This window comes from Aspergillus melleus (assembly GCF_016097325.1).
Source record: "Aspergillus melleus strain CBS 546.65 chromosome Unknown contig2, whole genome shotgun sequence".
Classification (NCBI taxonomy): domain Eukaryota; kingdom Fungi; phylum Ascomycota; class Eurotiomycetes; order Eurotiales; family Aspergillaceae; genus Aspergillus; species Aspergillus melleus.
This window is the reverse complement of record NW_025763371.1, coordinates 3,991,374-4,016,509: the sequence shown is the minus strand read 5'-3', so window position 1 is coordinate 4,016,509 and position 25,136 is coordinate 3,991,374. Positions and strand designations below refer to the sequence as shown.

At 50.2% G+C, this 25,136-nt stretch overlaps 8 protein-coding genes across 8 annotated transcripts; 3 read left to right on the top strand and 5 right to left on the bottom strand.

The window, feature by feature from the left end:
• Nucleotides 1–35: 35 nt before the first annotated feature.
• REV3 (DNA-directed DNA polymerase zeta catalytic subunit REV3) lies at nucleotides 36–4,678 on the bottom strand (the record flags this gene model as incomplete). The annotated part of the gene is made up of 1 exon (XM_046085855.1): nucleotides 36–4,678. One exon carries the CDS (start codon nucleotides 4,676–4,678, stop codon nucleotides 137–139), a length of 4,542 nt encoding a protein of 1,513 aa, XP_045941818.1. The 3' UTR covers nucleotides 36–136.
• A 982-nt stretch (nucleotides 4,679–5,660) lies between these two features.
• Nucleotides 5,661–7,088, top strand: slu7 (mRNA splicing protein SLU7; the record flags this gene model as incomplete). The annotated part of the gene is made up of 1 exon (XM_046085854.1): nucleotides 5,661–7,088. One exon carries the CDS (start codon nucleotides 5,661–5,663, stop codon nucleotides 7,086–7,088), a length of 1,428 nt encoding a protein of 475 aa, XP_045941817.1.
• A 562-nt stretch (nucleotides 7,089–7,650) lies between these two features.
• On the top strand, nucleotides 7,651–8,277 carry RPL37B (60S ribosomal protein eL37; the record flags this gene model as incomplete). The annotated part of the gene is made up of 4 exons (XM_046085853.1): nucleotides 7,651–7,654; nucleotides 7,735–7,797; nucleotides 7,949–8,020; nucleotides 8,138–8,277. 4 exons carry the CDS (start codon nucleotides 7,651–7,653, stop codon nucleotides 8,275–8,277), a joined length of 279 nt encoding a protein of 92 aa, XP_045941816.1.
• A 504-nt stretch (nucleotides 8,278–8,781) lies between these two features.
• Nucleotides 8,782–10,082, bottom strand: LDX57_004195 (uncharacterized protein; the record flags this gene model as incomplete). The annotated part of the gene is made up of 3 exons (XM_046085852.1): nucleotides 8,782–9,105; nucleotides 9,191–9,673; nucleotides 9,819–10,082. 3 exons carry the CDS (start codon nucleotides 10,080–10,082, stop codon nucleotides 8,782–8,784), a joined length of 1,071 nt encoding a protein of 356 aa, XP_045941815.1.
• A 1,415-nt stretch (nucleotides 10,083–11,497) lies between these two features.
• LDX57_004194 (putative C6 transcription factor (Gal4)) lies at nucleotides 11,498–13,946 on the top strand (the record flags this gene model as incomplete). Its single annotated transcript, XM_046085851.1, has 7 exons — nucleotides 11,498–11,530; nucleotides 11,590–11,619; nucleotides 11,685–11,779; nucleotides 11,926–12,242; nucleotides 12,295–12,977; nucleotides 13,039–13,520; nucleotides 13,577–13,946. 7 exons carry the CDS (start codon nucleotides 11,498–11,500, stop codon nucleotides 13,944–13,946), a joined length of 2,010 nt encoding a protein of 669 aa, XP_045941814.1.
• A 244-nt stretch (nucleotides 13,947–14,190) lies between these two features.
• On the bottom strand, nucleotides 14,191–17,015 carry LDX57_004193 (sugar porter family MFS transporter; the record flags this gene model as incomplete). The annotated part of the gene is made up of 12 exons (XM_046085850.1): nucleotides 14,191–14,352; nucleotides 14,490–14,616; nucleotides 14,820–14,916; nucleotides 15,025–15,274; nucleotides 15,374–15,429; nucleotides 15,494–15,584; nucleotides 15,643–16,088; nucleotides 16,159–16,204; nucleotides 16,255–16,319; nucleotides 16,388–16,528; nucleotides 16,633–16,777; nucleotides 16,935–17,015. 12 exons carry the CDS (start codon nucleotides 17,013–17,015, stop codon nucleotides 14,191–14,193), a joined length of 1,707 nt encoding a protein of 568 aa, XP_045941813.1.
• A 1,239-nt stretch (nucleotides 17,016–18,254) lies between these two features.
• On the bottom strand, nucleotides 18,255–19,038 carry LDX57_004192 (bZIP transcription factor; the record flags this gene model as incomplete). The annotated part of the gene is made up of 3 exons (XM_046085849.1): nucleotides 18,255–18,556; nucleotides 18,614–18,702; nucleotides 18,965–19,038. 3 exons carry the CDS (start codon nucleotides 19,036–19,038, stop codon nucleotides 18,255–18,257), a joined length of 465 nt encoding a protein of 154 aa, XP_045941812.1.
• Nucleotides 19,039–19,816: 778 nt separating this feature from the next.
• On the bottom strand, nucleotides 19,817–21,478 carry LDX57_004191 (OTU family ubiquitin thioesterase; the record flags this gene model as incomplete). Its single annotated transcript, XM_046085848.1, has 7 exons — nucleotides 19,817–19,895; nucleotides 19,962–20,399; nucleotides 20,452–20,723; nucleotides 20,808–21,073; nucleotides 21,124–21,187; nucleotides 21,246–21,332; nucleotides 21,407–21,478. The coding sequence occupies 7 exons, from the start codon at nucleotides 21,476–21,478 to the stop codon at nucleotides 19,817–19,819; spliced, it is 1,278 nt and encodes a 425-aa protein (XP_045941811.1).
• Nucleotides 21,479–25,136: the final 3,658 nt, after the last annotated feature.

Genomic DNA, 25,136 nt, shown 5'->3' with positions numbered 1-25,136 from the left:
CCATCCGTATACCAGGACTCCTAACTTCGCCAAACAGAAATCACAACATTAACATAGCCACACCCATGCGTATCCCTCAAGCCCACAGAATCAATCCAATTCACTTCCCAAGAAGAACGCCGACGAATCTTCATCTTTACCACTCCAGGGCACTCTCACTCGTATCCTGCAACAGCTTCACAACCGGATCCAAAACCGCCTTCGTATGTCTCCAATTCGCCATATGTCTCGTCCTGGAATAAAACACCGGACAGTCTTTACTATCGCACTTCACCTCCTCGTCAAACGCAACGCCCATACAAGAACGGCACACGCGATGGAGATCGAGGACCCGCTTCTCTGCCTGGCGTTGGCGATTCGTTAGATCGAGTAGGGAGATGTGAGGGTGTGTCATGCAGTCGGGACACACGGGGATGTCGGCGTCGAGCAGTTTGGAGCGGCAGATGATGCAGGTCGAGGATTTCATGTAGGATTCAAGGGTCTTGCGGGTGTCTTTTCCAGCGCCGGAGGAGGAGGCGGTGGCGAGGGAGGAGCCTTCGACGCGGCGGATGCGTTGAAAACGGGGCATCTCGTCGTACCAGGAGCGGACGTTGGCGCCGACGAGGTTGAAGATGCGTTCGAGGGGCGGGATCAGGTTTTTGGTGATGTAGTATTCGGCGTCGAGGTCGAGTTGGGGATCGTGGAGGAGGGTTTCAGGGGCTACGCAGCGGTCGATCAGTCGGGAGCCTGGGGCGCCGGTGACGACGACGTAGGGAACGCGTTCGCCGTATTGGGGCTCCGAGCGGGGGTCTTCGAGCATCTTTTTGGTGCTGATCAGGGCGCCTGGGGGAGGGAGGCCTCGTTCGCTGTAGGTTCCGAGTTTGACTTCGCGCGCGAAGCAGAAGTCCTGGATCGAGACTTTGCCTTGGAGGATCTTGGTGCACTGTTTCTGGAAGTAGCTTTTGACGAGGCTGAGGTCGGCGGTGCGGAAGAGGAGCTTCAGTGCCTTTTCTTCGATCTTCTGCTCCGCTGGGGTGCCGTCTCGACGGACGGTTTCGATACCCTTGGCGTCGAATTCGGGCTCTTTCTGGTTGCGGTGTTCGTATTTGAAGCCGACGTAGCGTTTCTTGGCCATGAGCACACAGGGATGGTAGACTTTTTCGAATTTGAGCTTGACCGGGTGCGGGTTGATGTCGGTCACGGCTTTGGCGATCTCTTCGCCAATGTCGAAGGCTTGGTCGCGCGTGCGGCCGCGGAGATAGACGAACAGACTGTCAGTGTCGCCATATACGACTTCGGCGCCCCATCGTTCCACGGAATGGATGAAAGCAATCGCTTTTTCGAGCGTCTCTCTGCCCGATTGAACGATGCTATCGGCAATCTCGGAGCAGGGCATTCGTCCGGAGAATGAGGCAGAGGTATAGCCGTACGTGACGTTGGCGATGAGTTTGAGCGCCAGTTGCCTGTTATTCAGGAGACGTTGCAGTGTCTTGTCATCTTTGTCCTGCTTCATGCCAGATTTTACCATGACACGGGTCTCCAGGATTTCTGCCAGCATTTTGGCGAGAAGCGATTTGCGGACTTGGGATTTGGCATATATCATGCCATTCGGTGCAATGTTAATCTTGTCTTTGAGCAGCTCGAGTAATCCTGACTGCCGTTGGTAGTCCATAAACCCCATTTTGTCCCTGGTTCTCCATTGCCGCGCTCGTCCAAGGAAGGTCGAATAGCAGTAGTTGTAGGCGATCATAATACTGGGATACAGCGACTGGAAATCCAAGACTATCAGCGGGCTGGTGTAGAAGTCACTCTGAGGTTCCATAACCAATGGAAGACACTCTAGCGCATTCTGCTGGCCAACCTGCTTTCTGCTCGGGGACACGAGTAAGAAGTTCTCGGGCTTTGCAATGCGAAACATCAAAGACTCAACCTTGAATTGAGATCCTCGTGAGATCACCGAGTAGAAGTCTATCCCAAGTAATCGAGCCTGCTCACTTATCCTCGGTATCAACTCATTGGTATCCAGTATTTCGACGTTCATTTGTACACGAGAAACGAGATAATCGACGACTTTCATAATATTGCGAGGTTTGCCGCTTCGGTACCATGATGTGAGTTCACGGAAGGAATAATGAGGGATCCGGCGATGAAGCAGATGGAATACAACATTCTCCATGCTGTACTGAAGTAAATTCAATTCACTCCTCATTGCTCGCCAGATGTTGATCATATGTCGCCCGGTGATTCGGATAGAAGATGTGTGGTTGAACCCATATCGGTCAGCTTCTTTGCCATATCTGCCATGTGCTTGCGACTTGACTCTCGACAACTCATCGCAGATATCCAGCTCATATTTCTTCCTAGCTCTCTCGATCACATAGCCCCACGAGCTATTGTGAACCTCATAGCCGGTGATGATGTCGGGGTCATACCAGCGGACAATATCCACCAATCGAGTTATCAAGTCAAGCTCACTAGGCTCGTGTTCCAAATCAACTTTCACGGCTTTCGAAATCTTGATATCCGGTCTATCTTCTTCACTTTGTACGACCATTCCGATGTGGACACCTGGTAAATGACTGTTGACGTCAAGATTCTCATCGTCCGACTGCACACACCAAACTATGCAAGAGATCTCGTCTTCCTCGGGGTTCGGAGAGAGCACACCGCGGGTATTGACATGAACCTCCAAGCTCATGATACTCATATACTGATTTTGGTGCTCAACACTAGTCGATTCTTGTTTCTGGGAATACTTGAACCCATATCCGTTCTTCTGGGTGGGGCCTTCGATTTGCGATAGAACATTTGGTTTCATATCAACTGCTAAGTTCGTCTCGCTTGACTTGGTTTGTTGAGCTTTTCTTTCTAATTGCTGATTCTCAAACCAACTGATGACTTCTGCACGACTTGGGGGCACAGGCGCAAATTCCCATACCCTGCTAGTACAGGATTCGCGCAAGCATCTGTCAACTTCTTCCTGGGTATTTCTGTCTTTCACGGCTGGTATCTGCTCCCCCATCATTGCATGAGAGCGCCCCGACGGATCAAAATCAGGCAGATAATGAATGTCGTTACCTTCAAGTCGAAACTCTCTACCTGCGTTATCTCGAGGCCGGTCGGGGACATCAGCGACATTGCCATAGTGGGCCTTCTGATAGATGACAGAAGGGTAACCATATTCATCGAGGGAAGACGAAACATCGCTCGGATTCGGGCAAGGCAGCCGTAAGACACAGATTCGACTACTTGAGGAGAAGTTAAAGGTTTCATAAATCGAAGATGCCATTTCTGACACGTAAGGATCGACAGAGTTTGAGTTCGTCTCTATCGAGGATAGTTGCAAAGGCTCAGAGCTTTGCATTGGACTTGCGTCTTTGGCAACGCCCTGGGCAGGAACTGTCGTGCTTTCCAAGTTCTTCGGCATTGCCTTGGGTGTGTTGCCCTCCTGGCTAAATCGAAGAATGGTCATGGGATCATTCGGATCTTTGACTACCGGAAAGCCAAGTTTGCTGTTTTGGACTCCACCCTGGGACCGTGGTGTTGGCTGTGAATCTTCAACATTTGCTTGAAATGACAGATTAGGATGTGATGTTTCTGCATTTTCAAAGGATTCCGTCTCCTTAGTCTGGCGGTTCGCTTCTTTTTCTAATGCCATAACAGGTTTCGGTAGATTCTGGGGGTTTGGGGATAGGTTGCGTGATACATCGTCGTCAAAGAACCTGATTCTCTTAGGAGGTCTGTTGAAATAAGGCATGTTACCGAGGCGCTTGAGAGATCGTATTGCACTTTGAATGCCAGCATTTATGTTTTCTCGAGAATTTATGTCCTCAAGCCTATTAACATAGGCCCCAGGTGGTCCATCTTTTTTAGGGGTCAAGAATTTATCTTGTTGTATAGGGTCTTCAAGCTGGAAGGGTTGATCAGAGACCATCTCCCCTAGTGGACCTTGGGCAACAACTGTATCTTCTGGGCCACCCTCCTCGTCCGAGAACAAGTCCGCAATATCATCATCCGAGCAGTAAGAGCCGTCATCGGACTCCGCTGCATCCTCTTGAGGAAGAACATCAGTGTCAACTTGAACTTCTATAGCCGGCTCTGTGGCCCCGTGTGCACTCGAAAATTCATTTTCATCCGCGAAGAAATCTTCGACACTTTCCAGCACGGTCTTAATGTTTTCCTCAAATGGCTTCTTTTTCAAGATATTATCAAATGTGATGTCTTTGCTGCCCATTTGGACCTTCTCGGCTGCAGCGATCTGAGACGCCATCTGGCGGAACTCTTCTTCATGAATCCACGGCCCGTTTAGATGGTTCCTTGTGTTCGCTGATAGAGAAGTCAAGTCCTCGGCGCTAAATGGGCTACTTCCTGGATCAAGAATACCAAGCTTCCTGTTCCGCCTTCGTTTTTCATCCTGCCATAAGCCAGCCATGCTTGGAACCAATCGTTCATCCGAAGTCATCGGTTTCAGAAGCTCGGTGAAATCATGGTGTATCGGCCTTTCCTTGATATCCAAACGATTCAAGATATCCTGCACCCGGACATCAACTTCGAGAGCGCAATTACTCTGCTTCGGGAGAGCCGTCTCTTCCGAGATAAAGTCCGGCTGGATCGATCGGTCATGCCAGCGATGGGACTGATTCGTAAGCTCAAGATAATCCGGAACTGGCGATCTGAACTTGGCCTTGCTACATTTCATATAGGTACAGCCGAACAAGCTGTAATCACACATCCATTGCGGGATATATTGTAAATGGCTTTCGTACGGTTGCAGAGGGCGCTTTAGTACAGCCCCTTGAAGCAATAAGTCGGCCAGTCTTGTCGTATATGTCGGGCTCAGTAAGTAGATCTTGAAGAAAAATCGATAACCAACATGGTAGCCATAGAAAGGGATCCCTTTCACCAAGGTGACATGGGCCACGAAAACAGATTTTTTGTCATTTGCGTTGCGCTGGTAGCTGGCTGCCAAGGCTTGATCGATTGAGACGTGTATATTCCGGATCGCAGACGCCACTAGCAATTGTTTAGCTAAAACGAACCGCACCCATTCATGAACTAGCTCAACGCACCTGAATCCGGGTCCAAACTACCATCATACTCGACGTAGAGGTAAGGGATTGCGCCATGTACATGAACGCATACCTTTTGGCCGGTTTCAGTCACCCCAAATATTCTTATAACTGGAACTCTCGGTTTGTACTGGTCTTTCGCAGATCCATCTTTATACTTGAAGGGAGGATCAAATTCTGACGAAAGTGCCTGATAATGGTCCAAGCAGTTGAGGCGCACTTGAAAGGGCTCCATTAGTTGCTATTAGGACAGCCGGGACTGCCATCGACATTTCGTGAAGAAATAAAGATTCCCTCATATCAAGAAGCGTGAGATGGGGTTTAATACCCCTAGTTGCCTTGCGATCTCACTTTTCTCTTTGCTGTGATCATGACGTGTAGTTGCCATCGAGGAATACGCGATCCGAGGCGCGGAAGAACGCCTGGTCACGTGATACAGACCCGGTCTAATCGTCGGTTGATCTTCATGAGCCTGGACCTCCGAGCGCCAAAGGTTTGACTTCCACAACAGCGCAGGCCGTTGGCAAACAGCATCAATCTCGGAAGAGCCCGTCAAAAGATCCTTCACCCAAGCTTCATTGCGACCGAGGTAGTCGCATCCTTGCCCGCATAATGTCGCGAAAACCTGCCGATGTGGCGTCGAAGGAGCGCAACGAGTACATCCCGTCCTTCATTTCCAAGAAGCCCTTCTACATCGACGACGATGACTCCGCGAACGATTATCTCGAGCATCAACGTCTGAATAAATCGACAACCGATCAGTCGAAATGGTACGAACGTGGAAAGCGCGTCGGCCCTGCTGCCACCAAGTACCGGAAAGGCGCGTGCGAAAATTGTGGCGCCATGACACATAAAACCAAAGAATGCTTAAGTCGACCGCGAAAGCAAGGCGCCAAGTGGACGGGGAAAGATATTCAGGCCGACGAGGTGATACAAGATGTGAACATGGGATGGGACGCAAAGAGAGACCGGTGGAATGGCTACGATCCCAGCGAGTATCGCCAGGTCGTTGAAGACTATGAGGAATGGGAAAAGTTGAAAAAGGTTGCAAAGCGGGACGTCGAAGATGGGCAAAGGGCCATTACGGATGGCGACCCAGACGGTGAAGACGCAACGCAGGAAGAAGCTCGATACGCCGAGGAATCCGACATGGGAAGGCAACAGAGTACAGCGACTCGCAACCTACGTATTCGGGAAGATACTGCCAAATATTTGCTCAACCTCGACCTCGACTCCGCGAAATACGACCCTAAGACACGTCGGATGGTTGACATGGGAGCTCAGGATGACCAAGCAGCTGCTCTCGTTGCTGAGGAAAATTTCGTTCGCGCGTCCGGCGATGCAGCCGAATTTGAGAAAGCCCAGAAGTATGCCTGGGAGGCTCAAGAGACTGGCGCGCAGAAAATCCATCTACAAGCAAACCCGACGTCCGGAGAGATATTGCGAAAACAGGAGAAAACCCAAAGCGAAGACAAGCGACAGAGTCAGCGAAAAGCGCTGTTGGAGAAATATGGTGGACAGGAGCATTTGCAACCAACGCCATTGCGCGATACTATGGTCGTTGAAAACGAACGGTTCGTTGAATATGACGAAACGGGAGCTATCAAAGGAGCGCCTAAGAAGGCGGCCAAGTCCAAGTATGCGGAGGATATCTTCCCTAATAATCACACCTCGGTCTGGGGAAGTTGGTGGCATAACTTTGAATGGGGTTACTCCTGCTGTTTCTCCACCGTTAAGAACAGCTACTGCACTGGTGAAGATGGAAAGAAAGCCTTTGAAGAGGCAGATAAGATGTTGATGCTGGAGGAAGTCGACGGGGGGAATGAAGACCCAGCTACTGAAGCTGCCGAGGCCGACGATGTTCCTCAGTCTCACAGCCCAGAACGAGCTGAGCAGGAGACCAAGCCTAGCTCGAAGAAGAGAACGTTGATGGAAGTACAGTCTGGCATCACGGAAGAGGAGCTGGAATCATACAAGAAGAGTCGTCTTGATGCGGACGATCCCATGGCTGCGTTCATAGGGAAAGACACGGTGGAGTAGTAGTGGTCAGGCTTTCTATCATTTCATCTAATTTCATTGCCCTATCTAGATATGGAGCGTTAGGTGTTATTAAATACCCCAAAATGTACATATACTTTGATATTTCAATTGGTGTTGTTAACCGCGCTGAGCAGGGACATCTCTTGGTTGTCATAAAAAGCTTACCCTTACTACTGCACGGAGTTGCGTGAACCACGAATTGTCAAGTACTACTAGACTCAACTCTGAGGTGAAAACGAAGCCCAAGGCGAAAGGGGCCTAGTGCAATCGGGTGAGTGGGGCGTTAAAGTCATGTGATTTGTAGCCCTTTGAGGTCCCGTGACTTGTCACGAGACAGGGCACAAGCCCTCGCTGGATACCACACTCGCTTAGCGACAGGCCCGTCCGAACTCAGCGCGCAACTTCCGATACGCCTAGCGACGACGACAACGACAACCAGCCCTTCAACGGAATCGCCAGGTATGCTGCTACTCCACACGATCATTTAATGCGCGTCGATTTACCAGGGGGAATTTTTCGCTGACAATTTTTGTTGTTCGTCCTTGCAGTTCCATAATTCAAGATGAGTATGTGCAAATTCGAGATCCCACCGAGCGACATTTGCCTCGCCTTCGAGAAAGCATTTCGAGACTGACTCCGACAACAGCGAAGGGTACCTCCAGCTTTGGCAAGCGCCACAACAAAACCCACACTCTCTGCCGCCGTTGTGGTCAGTATTTTCCACCATTCCGAAATGAAATACATCACCGGACCGAATAAAAACTTTTGACGGATGTCTATACGGGATATCAGGATGAAGTCCGGAGGATATGGATGGACAATCAGATGGGCTAACCGATGGTGATATTTGCGAAATATAGGCCAGCGCTCCTTCCACATCCAGAAGTCGACCTGTGCCAACTGTGGTTATCCCTCGGCTAAGACCCGCAAGTGTACGAACTCCCCCGACATCCATACCGTGTTGTGTTCTTGTGCTTGATCGATGATGGGGATCATATCGGCCCCGCTTGGAATTGGGATTGAAGCTTACGATTCTTTGTTGAATACAGACAACTGGGGCGAGAAGGCCAAGCGCAGAAAGACCACCGGCTCCGGCAGAATGAGCCACCTCCGCGACGTCCAGCGCCGCTTCAAGAACGGCTTCCAGACCGGCACCCCCAAGGCCGCCCGCGGTCCCCAGAGCCAGTAAATTAATCTCGACGGCGCATCTTGTTTGATCTCGGAGGCTGGAAGAGGGCTGGTATGACAAGGCTCGGCATTCAAAGTGCTGAGCGAAAAAAAGACGCTTTCCCGTGGAGTCGGTGTTGGGACGAGTCTTGTCTTTTGTCGTCATAGCGTGTTTGTCCTAGAATAACGACGGCAAAGGGAAGGCGGAAAATTTGTGGGTTTTGAAAGGGAAAGCAGGCATGAATTTCCTTTCTTGTTTATGGCTGGCGAATATCCCATGTCCTGGCAGATACATTTTTGAAATGCTCCAATGTGATCTGTCTACCTGAATACACCCGTTCTCCGAGATATCTTCTCTCCGCGCTCTACTAGCAAACAGTTCCGCAACCCGAGCTCAAGACATTTTGCGACAAATCTTTTGGTTTTGACATTATCACAGGGTCGCGTCTATTTACGGTCTGCCTCTCAACACCAGGTCAAATGCAACGGACACGGAATCCATTGTAGCCCGCATGTTCTATAAAATCTATTCGCCTCTCCCGAAGACGTTAACACCACCATCTCGCTGAACGAAATACAACACTTCTCTCTCCTCCCAATGGCTTTGAGTGCTGTCCTCGTCCCGACCCCAAGCACCACCTTTGCTAACTCTCAGCACACCACTGACGTCTCTCGCCACACCCGTTTCCAAAACTCGAAGTTGCATCACCATATGTGCCCTGTGAGCCGAGCCTATCACGAACGCAGAATGCTCCGTTTCCAAGGGTGTGGCCGGCTCATAGTTAGCGGCAGATGCGTTATGTATTAGCGGGGAATCGGCGGAAACTGCCATAACAGTCGCATGGACGCCCTACACAAGCCATCGAGTTAGCGGGTTAACCCAATCGTAGACTTCGGCATGGGGCACACGGCAAGAAATCGACAGCTATACGCACCTGTTGTATATTCATTATCCAATCACCCATCTCGGTGGCACCTATCCCTCGGCCGGGTCCCGTCGCGGCCAGCAACAGATCGGGCTGATCAACGATCAGTAGAACCTCTGATTCTTCGCCATTCCCAGCTGCCTCCGCTTGTAGTTGTTTGACCACGGCCGTGATTTCCCTTTCCAGGGAACTGAGAGCCGTTGTGCCATTTCCCGAGAGATGTAGCCGTTTTACAGGGCCAACTTCTTTCGACGTAGGCGTGGCATTGCTGTTGGGCGCTGGTGCGGGTGGTCGCGACACCGGCTGCGGGCCCCGCGCTGGAATGGGGCCAGGTTGCGACCGGACGGGGAGGACTGTTCGAGAGGGGGCAGCACCGGGGAAATGCGAGGGTGTAGAATGGGACGGCGTGGTCACAGGGGGGTTGAAAAGCTCGGAGAGTCCGTCGACGAAGGCGAATTGGCGTTTGTCTGTGAGGCGCGCAAGGTCCAAGCCCTGGATATGTCAGGTCGCGATTCTGCAATTGAAGCAGGAAATGAAATGGAGAATAATAGAATAAACAAGAAAGAAAAAGAGAAGAAACTTAAGCATAGAAAAGCACAGAAATGGTCCCAACAATGATTCTTGCGAAAATACTCACCAGTCGCTTTGCCTCCGATCGCCAAAATTCCCAACCCTGCAGGAAACTCACGAGCACAACTTTTCTCTTCTTCCCATCTTCAGCACCCTGCAGTCCGAATGCCGCTTCAGGATTGGACGATGTACCCAGCGCCGCATACAGGTATCGCAGCACGAGCCAATTCCCCGTGGCGCCTAGTACGGAAGAGAGGACGGTGAGGGACGATTGTGGGAGGGACGAAACGTAAGGCGCGAGCAGGTGCGGAAGTGGCGGTTGGGTGGGCATTGTGGGAAATGAGCGGCGGGGAGGCGTCGAAGCCGGTTCAGGCTTCTTCAGGGAGGAAGGATGGACCGAGATCGAATGCGACCGAGGGACGATGCTGCTGTGGTCTGTTTGGGGTACAGGACTTGATAATAATAATAATGAGAAATGACGTTGTATAGAAAAAAAGTTCTGCCCGTCCCGCCGTGCCAAGACTTGAGACGCCTTCGGGGTATAACTTAATTTAATTTGGATAACTACTTCTTCACAACTATCTCTCTTGCTCTTTCTTCTCTTCGTATAGCAATTGAGATTACGTTGGGAATGATTCGAGGTCTTTTGCAATGTCGTTTTCTATTTGCACTCTCGTTCAGTTCATTGCCTTAAAGAATTGCCCAATACTGTGGGGTACATACAGTCGGCCCATCTAATATATATATTGAGAATTGCTCTTTATTTGACATTTTCTGATAACGCACATTGATCATACCTCAATAGGCAGTCCTCGGAGACAACAGAGCTATCAGATTTAGACAGGTCAAATCGGGGTTAGATAGATGCTAATGCTAGTATACTACTGGATAAAGGTCACTACATACAGATGATGCATTCTGGAACGTGAGCATGCCCAAAGTACCTGGGACATGCTTGAGAACATAATGACCGACCCTCCAACCTAGGGAGGCATTGACCTCGACATGCACAGCCCTCAGGCCGCAGCAGCGACACCAACAGCGAGACGAGGGCCCAATCAGCCGGGCGAGTCGAGCCATCCGCCGTGGATTCCTGAAAATTCAGGACGGTAGTCACCTGACCACCCCCTCCGCCCCACCGCCGGCGGGCAATCAAACATCGCAACTTCTTCCATGCGGAAGGCTTCATCCGATCCATTCCACATACATCCCTCCTTCTCTGTCTCGCAATGGGTCCGGGGGTCTAGGTCGGTCCCGGATGTCTCGTCTCGCCCTCTTCCCTTAAGGACCTGGGTTATTGAATCTCTTCTACGCCGATCGTGAGTTGGCCCCATGTCCTCTCTGCTGGCTGTTCCCGAATCTTTTTTTTCTTCCCTCAAGTACCCCACAATTGAAAAGATCTACTATCAATCTACTTTTCCAACTATCTATACATTGCACTTTATGGTTTCAGTCTCTCTGTCTTTTATCTTGGGACCCTCTCTCTGTATCCCTATCTGTTTTCTCTCATCCCCAAACCTTCTTATAGATTGAATTCAAATGCGCGCCCAAATGGCCTTGTACTTCTGCGTCTATCCTTTTTTGATATGCATATGCTCTTTCCATACAAGCTCGCTTGTTCGCGTTTAATGCTATTCGGGATCAGGGCAATAATCGCATAGTGCTGACAACCTAATGCAGATGACACCGGGCTTGTGTAACTGTCAAGGGTACAAGAAACAAAAAAACTAATCGTTCCGGTCGAAAATGGCCAGCACTCGGGATTCACACTCCTACGCCGTGAGTTGCCTTTCCTAACAGCCTTCGAGGACTGGGGGCAGGTAGCTAATTGGTTGCAGTGCGATGAATGTCGTTTGCGAAAATCCAAGGTGAGATAGAAGCATCGCAGCTAATGCGATCGACTAAGCGAGCACGTTATTAACTCTCCTTGCAGTGTTCGAAGGAGAAGCCAGTCTGCGCTCAATGCAAGCAGTTGAACAAGGAGTGCAAGTATAGTCCGAAGATAACCAGGAGTCCTCTGACGCGACAGTAAGTATCTCGTCTCTCATAACCCTTTTCCTTGTTGAATGGTTGCGAGATAAAAAAGGGCGAATCATCTTCTTTCTGATGCTTTCTTGCGGCCCGCTGTTGGGATTGCCCGAGTTACATCAGAGCTGGACTGACCTTCAATCCAGACACCTAACTTACGTTGAAGACCGTTTGTATGCTTTCGAAACAGCCCTAGGAAGGCTGTTTCCAGGAGGTGACCTGGATGCAACGGTTCGTTCTCTACTACACGACCAAGATGGCCCGAAACCTGGGTCATCTTCCAAGTCTTCCTCTAGACATTCCACTCCCGCTAAAACTGAGGCGGATCGCACCGAACCAGCTCCGGAGGCCCTGCCGCAGAAGGCCGATGGCTTTGATTGGACTGAAAACAAAATCACGGTGGGCGATTTGACGGATGGCATGGCCTCCCTGTCTATCAAGCCCGAAGGAACAGGCTACTTCGGTTTGTGTAACTCCTCGCTTGTCATTGGCCTTAACTAATCGCCCAAACCCAGGTGCATCCTCCAGTGTCGTCCCACTTCGTGCGTTGCTGAAGCATGGTTTCGACCTGAATTTCCCTGCCGGCCCATCAAGGTCACAAATTGGTCCGCCTCTGAAGTCACAACTTCTGAACACCGCACCTTCGGGTGTTGTCGAGCAGGCTTTCATAGATGCATTCTTTCTCAATTACCACTCCAGTTACCCCTTCGTCCATGAAGCTACATTTAGAGCGCAGTTCTACGAGCAGGCTCCTCGCCGCCATGGCCAGGTGTGGCAGATTCTCTTGAACACAATTTTGGCTCTTGGGGCATGGAGCATTGGCGATGATAATTCGGATTTGGATATTACATTCTACCAGGAGGCCAGAAGTCACCTACAGCAGGTGTCGGTGTTTGAAACCGGCAATCTCACCCTCGTCCAAGCCCTACTCCTTCTGAGCAACTATGCGCAGAAGAGAAATAAGCCCAACACGGGCTGGAACTTTCTAGGCTTGGCGGTGAGGATGGCGATGAGTCTTGGTCTTCATAAAGAGTTCCATGGATGGAAAATCAGCCTTCTCCAGCGAGAGATTCGAAGAAGATTGTGGTGGGGAGTATTCATGTTCGACAGTGGTGCTGCGAAGACGTTTGGTCGGCCTATCTTGCTACCTGAGGACCGAGTCATGGATGCGAAGCATGTTATGAATATCCACGATGAGGTGATAACATCTGACCCCATACAGCTTATCATGGCAATCATCAACTGACCTCAACGACTAGGCTCTCACCTCGACGACAACAACCTTGCCCACAGAATTCAACGGACCCACACTCTATTCCGGCATGATTGCGCAGACCAGATTCCATCTACTCACAAACAGTGTCTACCAGCGCCTCATTTCTAGTCCAAGCTTGACACCAGAAGAAACCTTGAATCTCCAAAAACCGATGGAAGAGTGGTACAACGGTCTTCCGCATTATTTCAAACAACCTCCCCCGCTATCAGAATCAGACCCCTTTGCTTTAGTTCGCAACCGACTTTTGTGGAGAGATTGGAACCTACGGATTCTGGTCTACAGGCCAATCTTGCTTCGCTGGGCGTCAAGAAGATGGACTCCTAACGCATCGACCGACTATGAGGAGGATCCTCTAGAGGGAGACTGCCGAAAGCTTTGTCTTCGGAATGCACGGCTGACTATCTCTTCCATCACGGATTTTGTTAACAAACATATCTGCACTAGAATCGGTGCATGGTATATGCTGTATGTTTACCCATGCAGAAATTATTTAAACTAAGCTAACATTACCGTTCTTTTAGATATTTCCTTTTCCAGGCTGGAATCATCCCTATCATTCTGCTCATGACGGACCCCACCAGCGCAGAGGCCCCGGCTTGGCTCCAGGATATTGAGGCGACAAAGAGTCTCTTAATGAATCCGTCCCTCAGTAACCACCGTCTTGCCACTCGCTATCTAGAAGTTGTGAACCGGCTCTGTTCCCCGGCATATACTGCTTCCGTCGCCAACGGGTCCACGCAACAACCGCCGATCCTGATGCAATTTTCTGACCAGCTATTCAACGACCCTACCATGGGCTACATGTTCCCGGACGTCGACCAAGAATTGAATCTCGGAGGCATGGATTTCTCCGATTGGGTCAACTTCGCGCCACAGGGGGATTTCGCCTGATCATATAGATGGTCTTTCACAATACGGTAGCAATTTGGAAAGCCCAAGAGCAACAAATAACGAGGCTCAGGTCTGGGTTTTGAAGTAATATGGGTTTCTCATTGGTCTAGAAGAGGGAGCAAGATAACTTCTCCCCTTCAGTCTATTATTCTCCGTCGGAGCGTACTCGTCTGGTCTGGTCTCGCCTTCTCTTGGGAATGTCAAACCAGGTCATGGTACTACATTTCCTGCGAATTAGCGTGCCTCAAAGAACGTGTTCTTCCTCCCGTGCGAACGGTTTCGCTAGGGTATCTATATCATCAGTCTGTGCTTGAGTCCCGCGGAGCTCAGCCTCGATTTGCACAATGCGCAACTTCTCCTCATGGGCTGCGGTATCTCCGAAAATAAGGTCCATGTCTTCGAGGGTCTGATTCAAAGGATCGGGGTCGTCAGCGTCAGAAAAACAAACATACTATAACCATCGTCCCATTTGGCGATCTTCCGAGGAAGCAGGACGGATGGAAACGGAAACGGGAACTGAACGAGCGAAATGAACTGACTGACCTTTCCTCTCGTCTCCGGAATAAAGAAGAACGTGAACCCCAACGCGATGAGACAAAATGCCGCAAAGAAAATATACGTGCCCCAGGTGATCGAGTCGAGCATGTCCGGGGTAATCAGGCCGATGATGCTAGAATTGGAGAACGGGGGGAAGAGTTTTTGGGTTAGCAAAACCAGATATGACATGACATGAAGTAATGTGGCGATCAGATAGGATAATTCAAGAGATTCATCCTAGTTCACTAGGTTTGGGGTTGGTTGAGATCAATGCATATATACATGCGAAATGGGTAAAGGTGAAGCAGGGACATAGAGAAAGAGGATAGAACTCACAAATTGCACATCCACGTCGCCGACGTAGTTATTGAGATCGCCTTGGACCGAATGGAAAGATTGAATATCTCCGAAGGAAGGACCCATCCGATGGGTGCTACATTACAAGAATGCACCATCACGTTAGCAAACAAGTCGGTCACATAAAGCCAGCCAACACAACTCAACCGACCAAACAAAGGGACCTTGAGAAAAGGTAACTCACCAAACGAATACGAAAAATTCACATCATAAATATAAATAAACGCGATGCCTGCCCAACCGGCCGATTTATGATGCACGAGGTCAGCGCCGTACGCGCCAATGATAGCGCCCACGATCACGAGCGAGACGCAGGTGCCGAGAGCGCCGGACATGAGGAGGACGCGGCGGCCGATCTTGTCGATTAGGAAGAGGGCGGGGAGCGTGCTGAGGCAGTTGACGATGCCGTAGACGCCGGTGGCGAGGAGGGAGGTCTATTGGTTTTTTTGTTCTTGGGTTAGGATGGGGTTTGGTTGGTATTTAGCTTGGGATGGGGTGGATTGGGATTGGGATTGGGATGGGTAGGTGCGTACAGTGTTACCGTCGAGACCTAGTTGTGCGAAGATTGTGGGCGCGTAGTATATCATTGCTGGATGGGTGGGTTAGCTTTCTCTCTGTCTGTCTTTATTAAGAGGAAAGGGAAGGACAAATACCATTACAACCCATAAATTGCTGGAAGAACATGACACAACATCCAATAGCCAACCGCTTGAAGCGGGCCCATGTAGTCAGAAAGGACATATACTAGAAGAAGTACCTCAATCAGCAGAGGTCAACCGGATGGAGTGCATCCAAAACCAACCTGAGCAGCATCCAGCTTCGCTCCCGACAAGCCCGGAAAACGTTCCCTCGCAAACGTATTCTCCAACATGATCGAAGCCTTAATTTCAAGGTACTCGTTGACAAGGTCCGGGCTGTCCTTGACTCGTCTTCGGAGTTTGGAGAGCGCGTCGAGAGCATCCTCGTCCCGCTCATTCATCAGTAACCAGCGGGGCGAGTCGGGGAAGAAGATCATGCCTAGGCCGAGGACGATGGCGGGGAGGATCTGGATGGCCAGAGGGAGTCTCCACGAGGCTTCGGATTGGCCGTCGCAGCCTCCGGGAGGGACATCGTGGTAGGGGTCGAATGTGCGGGAAGCTTTGTCCTGGCCGCCGCTGTAGGGAATGTCTGGAGCGCAGCGCGTGCCTCCGATGTAGTTTGTGCCGTAGTCAATCCAGTAACTTACGAGGATGCCGATCGTTATGGACACTATTCGTAGGCTGTCAGGAAGGGTCATGTATGTATTGTACCCATGTAGGATGGAACCGAGGGGCCTTACACTGTTGCAATACCACTAATCCACCTCGAATATCGGGGATAGACACCTGTACTTCGTAAGCATCCAGATCGACAATCAAGGTCCGTAGACACGTACCTCGGATATGTACAGTGGTACGACCATGGTCAATTGACCAACAGCTAATCCCGCTATGGCCCGACCTGTCAAAACCTCTAATCAGTACTACCCTTTGCCATATGTGCATCACCTGCAGATCACCAGAACATACCGACAAAGAGCATAGGGATATTCGCAGCAGCGCACTGAATCGCCGACCCTACGACGAAAACCACCACGGCCACATTAATCGACAACTTCCGCCCCAACCGGTCCGCAATCGGGCCATTGATCAACGACCCAAACCACGCAGCTACAATACATCAGCATCATGCCATCACAACGCAAGGAGGGTGCTCGCAATCCACAGAGAGAAGAAAGTAAAGAAGTAAAAAAAAAAAGCCACGTAACACACACCCAGCAGTAGAGTCGACACAAACCACCCCTTGAATCCAGTATCCGAGTAAACCCGGGGGAATCGCGCAGCGAATGATTCCATAGTGATCACGCCCGACACGACCCCCTGATCGTACCCGAAGAGTAAGCCACCCAGGGTCGAGAACTGCAAGCGATCGGGGCCACGGTTAGATGGGAATCCGTCATCGTGCAGAGTGTGTAATGCGACCTTGCGGCAGGGAGAGAGAAAGGAAATCCCAGCCAGGCAACTGGACAGGGAGCGAGGTATGTGACTAGCGGAGAGAGAGAGAGAATAAACTCACCGAGGCAACCCCGAGGAGATACGGGTTTTGGCGGACGAGCGCAAAGCCAGCGTTGGTGTTCACGAATGACTCCGACGCCATTGCGTTGTTGTACGCTCTGCAGTGCCGATGGAGCGGGTTGATTCGAGCGATGGAGAGAGATCGAGTCACGCTCTATTTGCAGGCTCTTTCTTTCTTTTCTTGATATCTTCCGTGCTCAACGTTGATCAACCCCTCACGCTGAAGATGAGGTCCATCACACAGCAATCCTCCGTCTTCGCAGGTCTAGCCGTCGTCTATGATCTGGGAGTATAGGTATAGCGCGCGAGAGGGTCCGTTGTACGATAGGCTTCCACTCGCAAAGCCCGTTACCGCCAACCCGAGGAGAGACCAGAATCGCAATCAAGGGCATCTCAGAGCCAAGGGAGGTAGGTGGGTATCACGAGATGCCAAAATGCGGGGAGAGGAAGCCTGAAGGCGGGGGAAATCCGACCCGCTGATCATCAACCTCCTCCCGGTCAAGACTCAGGATGGCTTGCAAGATTCACACGGTGCGCATCGTGGGACAAATGAGATCATCGACACATTGAGCAGAGATGACATCGAAAATGGGAAGTGCATTTCCGAGAGCGACGCCAGATGGAAGCAAGGAGAGGGCAATCTTCAAGGAAATCGGAGTACATCGGGCTTCGGCATACTTGCCCGTCGGCGTCCAGAAGTGGATGAGATAAGCAGCTGCAGTCACATGATTCTGCCAAGACGCAATTGAGCGAAACAGGATGCATTGGCCAATCACAGACTGTCAAAATGAGTCATTCTCACTCATAATTACTAGCGTCTGCGCCATCTGTATGCAGCATGTATGCGTCATGTATACAGTATGATACCGATTGGATACCTACACTATATCTGGGACTTGAAGATACGATAACGGATTGCATAGACAGAAAGTCCTGGACGGTGGTGCTTGTATATGTAGGCTGTGTCCCATAGACCTTTCTAGAGCTATTGTGAATACTAGCCCTTATGATGAAGTGCCTAGGTATCTTATCAAGAAGGTACGGTAGTATTGCTGCGAAATACGCTCCGACTGGTGGGACCGCAAGGGTCTATCCGCGGCTTAGTCTATCTCCACTTACATTCTCCATGTCCTCCTTAGCCTCCTTTACCGTTGACCATGCAAGCGCAGTGCTTTCCTTGCCTCAGGTTGAACTACGACTACTCTACGATGACACGCCGGCCCTTGCAGCCTGTACAGATTGCTGGCCAGGCCCCGACCGCAGAAATCTCGTTAAACCCAATTTCCATTCACATGCCGAACTAATTGACTAGGAGCAGAATCTACTTCCTTCCTCTCCCGACAAGACTTCGAAGAGCATCCGTCTCGCCCTCCAGCTTGGAGACGCGCATTTTCAACGCATCCCGCTCCTCCTTGACCTTCTTGAGCTCGGCCTCCAACTGATTCACCTGGTCGACACGTCTTTGGCGATAACGGCGCGCCGCCATCGTGTTCAATTGGCGCTTTTCAATGCGCGAAACCGCGGGCTTGGACCGAGTCACACCTGCATCACTCGGCGTGGACGAGTTGGGGGACGAGGAAGTCGAGGCTGGAAGGGACATGGGAGGTGGTTGGGATTGAGAGCCTAGACAAGATTAGACCAATGGGTTCTATAGTTCGGTTGTCAAAGGAGCCGGCGCACCTTCAGAGTATGTCAAGGGAGGCTCGTGCGAGGGGAAAAGGTCGTTCGGAACATCCAATTCCGGGAAAGAAAGCTCATTCTGCAAGGGACTAGGCTGTGCTTCAACGGCAGGTGTGTAGGGTGCTGGGTAGAACGGAGTTGGAATAGCAGGCAGTGGCTGATATGGACCGTCAATTACCGGGGCCCATGTGTCGAAGGATTCGAGGCCGGCGAAATCATCACCGGGTAGATTGAAAGGCGAATCCGAGGGAAAGGATTGCGGGACATAAGAATTGAAAAGATTGTCGGAGAAAGAAGGGTCGGAGAAGGAGGGATTTTGATCATAAGGTTCTTTTTGCAGGTCGGCACTACCATTGAGCTGCCAGGAAGGCGACGGCCTTGACCTGCTGTTTGGCTGCCACGACTGTTGTAGCGGCTGCCGGCATGATTGTATGTCGCGGTCGGGCCTGAAAAAGGCCCGGAGCGCTCTTAGACGATTTGAAGAAAAGAAAGCAACGAGGCCAAAGAACAGGCCAAAAGAGTGTGATGATAGAAGGAGAAAAGAAGAGAAGACGCCCAGCAGCGGGGGGAAATTTAAACCTCGTTCGAGGCGGCTTAATCAGCACGCCGTCGGTCGGGCTGAGTTTAGCGCAAACTCAATCCGCCGAACGGACGGCGTACGGTAAGGTATTCGCTCCGGTATTACAGTCCAAGGTAGGTAGGTAGTTATACATCCCCGTGTTCTACAGATCGCTAGTGGACCACAGGCTCTTGGCATAGTCTCTGGATAATATATAATTATGGAATTTCCAAATCAACTGTTTCCTGATTTCCTCTCGGTTCAAATTGGTTGGCACCACCTGAACGGAACGTAAGGATGGGATTCTCGCTCACAACATGCAACGCACAACGCAAACGCTAAACAACAGACACTTAGGCAATGGCCGGCCAAGAAGCTAAGTTGAAACGGAAGCCAGAAGGGAACAAACAGAAGAAGACCAATCAATCAATCAGTAATAGTCTCGGTTGCACCTATTCTTGATTAACAAATAAACGAGAAAACACCCATAAAAGCCTTCCCGGAGTAAAGAATGCTGGTCCGATCCCGCTGGAATCCCCGAAAAAATAGACATGGTTTCAACGATTATGAAAGGAGACTGAATAAGAGCCAAGCTTCAGGTTCTCACTGTTTTCGGTCGGCTAGAATCCAGCAGCAGTTGCCTGTTATCTGCGGGACTCGTTAGGCTCATAGTGGATCGGTTCGAAGTCCTGGTTTTGGAAGTGGGCCTGGTTGTATGGAGAGCTATCAGAGTGAACCCATTGTTAGTAAAAGAGCTGTGGCCATTGAGGTGGATTGGGAAAAACCCACTTCTTAAACGGTGTGGTAACTGGAAGTGAGTGGCTCAAATTGGGCTTCATCACCAAGGGATTCAAGCGAATTTGGGGCCCGTCTGACGAGCGACTGGGCAAGGAAGTCATCGGCGGTGGCGCCGGCGGTGCCGACATGGAGGGGGGCGGCGGAGAGGCCACGGGTGCGGGTGATGGGGTCTGCAACGGGGGTGGATAAATCTCTGGGGCAGAAGAGACCGGGTATGGGCTTGGAGGAGCGGCGGGGATTGGCGAAGGCGCGAGTGCGAACGTGGGATCCATCATCAGGTTGGGAATTGACATTAAACTGGAGTTAACATCGAAGGAGAGAGCGCTTTGGTCCCAAGGCGAGTAGTTCGAGGTCATGGCATATTGAAAATTGACCACCGGTTCTAGGTTCACAGTGGGCTCGGCCTGGTAGAGAAGGTCATAGTGACCCCTGGAATGTCCTGGTTAGCAGATATAGCGACATGTCGGTGATCGCAACTTACGGGCGGTATAGCAATCGGATCGTTCCAGCAACGGGCCGATTCGGCGTCAAGAGGTGAGGCGTGACCACGTCGCCTTCGCTGCGGTCAAGATACAGGATTTCTACTGCGAAATCGGATCCCTCGATTACCCCGTCGACCAAAGCTTGAAGGCCAACTTCATCAATCTCAGTTCTAACAGTCTCTATCCGCGTTCCGCAGTACTGGTCAATGGGCAAGGACAGAAATGCTTGGTACCGATGAGGGTTGAGTTTCATCCAAGCACTTGTTAGAAGCTGTAGTTTTGGAGCAAATCCAACGTCGTCAGTGAGAAAAAAAATTATAATGAGGGCACAACTCGGTGTTGGAAGGGCACTGACTCTGAAATGGGTGATGATGGCGCTCGAGTTGTATTCCGAGTTGAACGCGTCCACCAAAAATGAATCATCGCGGATCCCATTCTGGATTGCTTCGGTGATTTGCGAAAATACCTGCTCCGTCTCATCCACGAATATCTCATACAGATGCTCCTGCTGGCCAACTTGATCTAAAAGGACATTCAACGACTTGATCCGGAGCAATTCACGCTGAACTTGAAGAGTGTTCCTAAGATTGAAGAGGTTCTCGAAATATCCGAACGCAACCGCTGCATAGAGTCAATAAGAGTTACAGGTAGAAATGCGAAGAATAGTCTACCTCTCCATCCACAATTCCCATCACCTTTCATGATACGAGAAAAAGGGTGCGTCGCAGCCAGTGCCTGTTGGCATGTCGTTAGAATGGAGCCCCGAGAGAATTGGGAGAGAAAACCGACGTACGCTAGTCTTTGTTGCGAAGGTAGGATCAGCATTTGCATACTCCATTGCAATCGCGCTGCTCGACTGCTTGGCCGACACAAGTGGGCCCTGGTTTGCGATACAAAATCTCGAGGTTAGTCCGGGGTCCGGCGTCGAGCGCGTCGGCTGTTGGAGACGCTCACCTGAACATCCGGCTCGAACTCGTTGGACAGTTTTTGGAACCGTTCCATTTCATCGGTAGATAGCGGATTCATATTGGAAGAATTCAGGTGATTGGGATGGAAAGTGTTTGGCAAAGGGGAGAATTCGTGAGCAAGAAAAGCGGGAGGGTTTAAATGTTGCGGATAAAATCCCGTGCTCGAGTCCTGTCTGGTTGGAAGATGGAGATGGTTCCAAGAAATATCAAGCAGGGACATCGCATTAAAAGGTGTCGTTAGTGGAGCCGCAGTGGCCGTCGACTGGGGTGTTCACGGAAAGCTTTATGACGCCTTTGTCAAACGTCAGTCGGTGCACCTCTCTTCACATCAACAAGGCATTCAATCTTAGATCCATAGAACGCACAAGGCAAGCCAGCATTCTCCACGTAAGAAACTCCCCTTCTCTGGCTGTGACTGACCCTCTTCGGAAGAGTTGGACCAGCTCAACGGTTCTTCAGTGACGCAAGAGACCTACTCAACCCACATACTTAGCATACGCCATCTCTCTAGACAAGAAAAATCAAGGCAGCAGAACGGGTCCAGTGCGCAAGGTGCAATATCAGACTAAGTCGCCAATCATAAAACAAGGGCAAAGTCACAGAGGGGGTTATCTCCGACGACAAGTGACACTCGATGAGGAACGCGTGTAACAAGAACGTGGATGGGCAAATGGTAGAGACGACAGAAACCAACGGAACAAATCGACAGGTTTTCCGAGGCAGTGCGTCGAAGCAAGGGCTATCCATACAGCTTGAATATAACTTGATTGCCAACCCAAATCGCATCTCTTTGCCACTGCATGTGATCTGCAGATGAACTAGGATGGAGTTGCGGAAGGAACCGCGGAAGCGGAATGGCAGCGGCGAGAGTGAGAGTAGCCTGGAATGGCTTCCATTTGACCCCCTTACAAGAATCACAAGGATGACGGGGGAGGGATTGATCTGCTCTCTGAAGAGAGAAGGGTCTGGAGGGGTATAATTGGAAGCTGACAAAGGTGTCTTCAACGCCTGCGCATGAAAAGAAGCTTCGGGGTCCAGTTCGGCATTTGAAAATGTGCTCTTGTGTGCCGCAAGAAGAGTTCCGAGCAAATCAGAAACCAGGGGAATGTGGAGTCCAAAAGAAGGAGGGGAGATGTTGAAATCATAGGTAGGCAAGGAGGGGATGGTGGCAGAGGGGGGTGTGAATAATTAATGGCTATATAGCCAGTATGGTCGGAGCGAAATCAAGATGAAGAGAGAGGGAAAAAAAAGAAAAAGGCGACAAAACACGGACCTAGTTTTTCTTGCACGGTTCTTTTACAGTTCGGGATGCATACATACAAGCTCACACGTGCCGTGGCGTATGCAATGAGTAATTAAGCCAGGGAGAGAGAGAATGGAGAGACGGAGATACTGTCGCCGGGGGTGTGTGGTTGTCGGAGGGTTAGTAGAAGCGGAGGCCCTCTAAGGATACCAAGAGGGACGGATAGAGGTCAAGGAAAGATCGATAAGAACGGAGCCAAATCCCCCCCGAACAGGGATTTGGAGAGAACCTAAGGAGAAAAGAGGTGGGATAGGACCGGCGTCGAACTGGGTTTTAAGGGAAATTAATATCCCGAACAGATTCGCGGGGAGAAGCTCCTTAAGGTTATTATTCCAACAGCCGGAGGACAGCGCGGGGTTTTGTTCGTTTACAACTGGGTTTACCAGTCAGTGGGCGGTTTAGTCGGTCCACGAACTGACTAGTTCACTCAGTTCCTACTAGCTAAGGTAGCTAGTAGTCAGCAGGATGAAGAACAAGGAAGACGTCGAGCGAGGGGAGGGTTAGGAACGACGGACGGAATTGAAATTGAGAGTGGGAATCAAGCTCTGCCCCAAGGGAAGGTGCTAATAATAAATGGTCCACCCTCAGTCCGGGCACGATGGAACAAAAAGAGGGAAGGAGACGAGAAACGGTGACGATGATAAGAAGTTGCAGTGGGAGAACCACATGAATGCCCGGGTGGGGAGGAACGGAATCAGAAAATCATTAATCAATCAAATCAAATTAAATAATGCTACAGAATCGAACGAAGGGGATGTAAATACAAAATTAAAAATTAATAGGAGAGCACAATGGAAAAGGAAGAACAGAGGAAAAATAAAATAAAAATAAAAATACCACAGTGAGGATATTGTGTAATACTAATAACTACCTACACTCCAAGGCGGCGGAACAGCCGGTTCAGCTTGGATGAAATAATTCAATGAATAATAATATTGAATTCTAAATTATAAAGCTGATTAGGAAATGACGATCCTCTGGCAGCTTTTTATTTTTATTTTTATTTTTTATTCATTATTTCCTTTCCCCCTTTGCTCCCATTGTTTTTTGCACGTCGAACGACAGTGAAAAGAGGTGAAAATTTCCATCTGGTCGGTAATGATCGGGTTCATCTGACCTCGATCTGGGATTGGAATTCATCGGTCACACCAAATACCGAGAGGGCCATTGATTGGTCGGCGGGCTGTCATTCGGTGATTGTCCTTCTCTATTTTGTAAATTCTTATTTAATTTATTGATTTTGATATTTCCATCATTTCTGTGATCTTTTCGAGGTATCGAACGGCAGGTGCTCAGATCGCAGGCATGTCTTTCTCAACTGTCACAGACGCAAGAGTCAAATCACCCTCTTCCCCTCTCCCCGAGGACCAGCTCCTGTCATCCATATCGACCTCTCTTCATTTTGAATGGGAGACAACAGCAACAAAAACGATAACAAGAGAAAACCATCTTGCGAAGAACAAGACATGGAACACACAAAAGAATGATAGAAAAAAAAAAGATGAAAAAAAAGATGAAGAAAAAGCAAACATGAGAAATCAGAACGCCCGATCTCGATGCAACCTATGACCCTGCGCCTCTCGATCCCCATGCACTTGAAAGCGGCCACATGTCCCGGCATGACAAACGCTTGGCCGGTGGAGCGACGCTAGCATGAAGGAGAGGGGCGACTAAAAGCTGTTGAGAACCTGAGATTGACTTGGTCACTACAGAACGGAGTACAGATTGACTACGAGCTAGCTAGACTAAGAAGAGAAGGAGCCGGACAGATGATGATCTCAGGTCTTACAAACGACGAGCTTCTTTTTGGTCCCCACGTCCCCCCCGATGGTCGCAAAAGATGGATGCCTGGGAGGTCTAAACCTGAAGGGTCCCTGCTACCAGCCGTCTTGCATGCAGCATACGAGTGCGGAGTAGAGGAAAAGGTCAAGGACAAACCCCTTCCCTCGACTTTCGAGTCAATCTTAGCTCGGAACCTATCTCTGCCGATCGAGATCAGACAGCAGCGACGGCATTTGATCGGCTCTACGGAGTACGTACCAGGTACCCAAAGGCACAGGACCTCTTGACTCTTCGACCCTGGAAAGGGAGAGCTGCTAACTAATCATTGTTTATTGTTAACTATAACGGTATAACCATCTCAGAAGTAACCAGATGGGTATGTACCACCAAGTGGGTGCATACTCGAGCTCATGCTGATCAGACCGACGAATCATCGACGGGTTCAACCCCGTCAGCAATATTAACGTTGAGTCTAACGATTCTGTAAGGCTTCCAATGATGAACAATCAGATTGGTCGATTCCGTATGGAAGTGCGAAGATCGAGGGTTGTCCAGGACGGTCAGTCAACCCGTTGATCCTACCGTATCGCCCGCCTCTACGGAGCATAACGTGCCGTAATAACACTCGCTC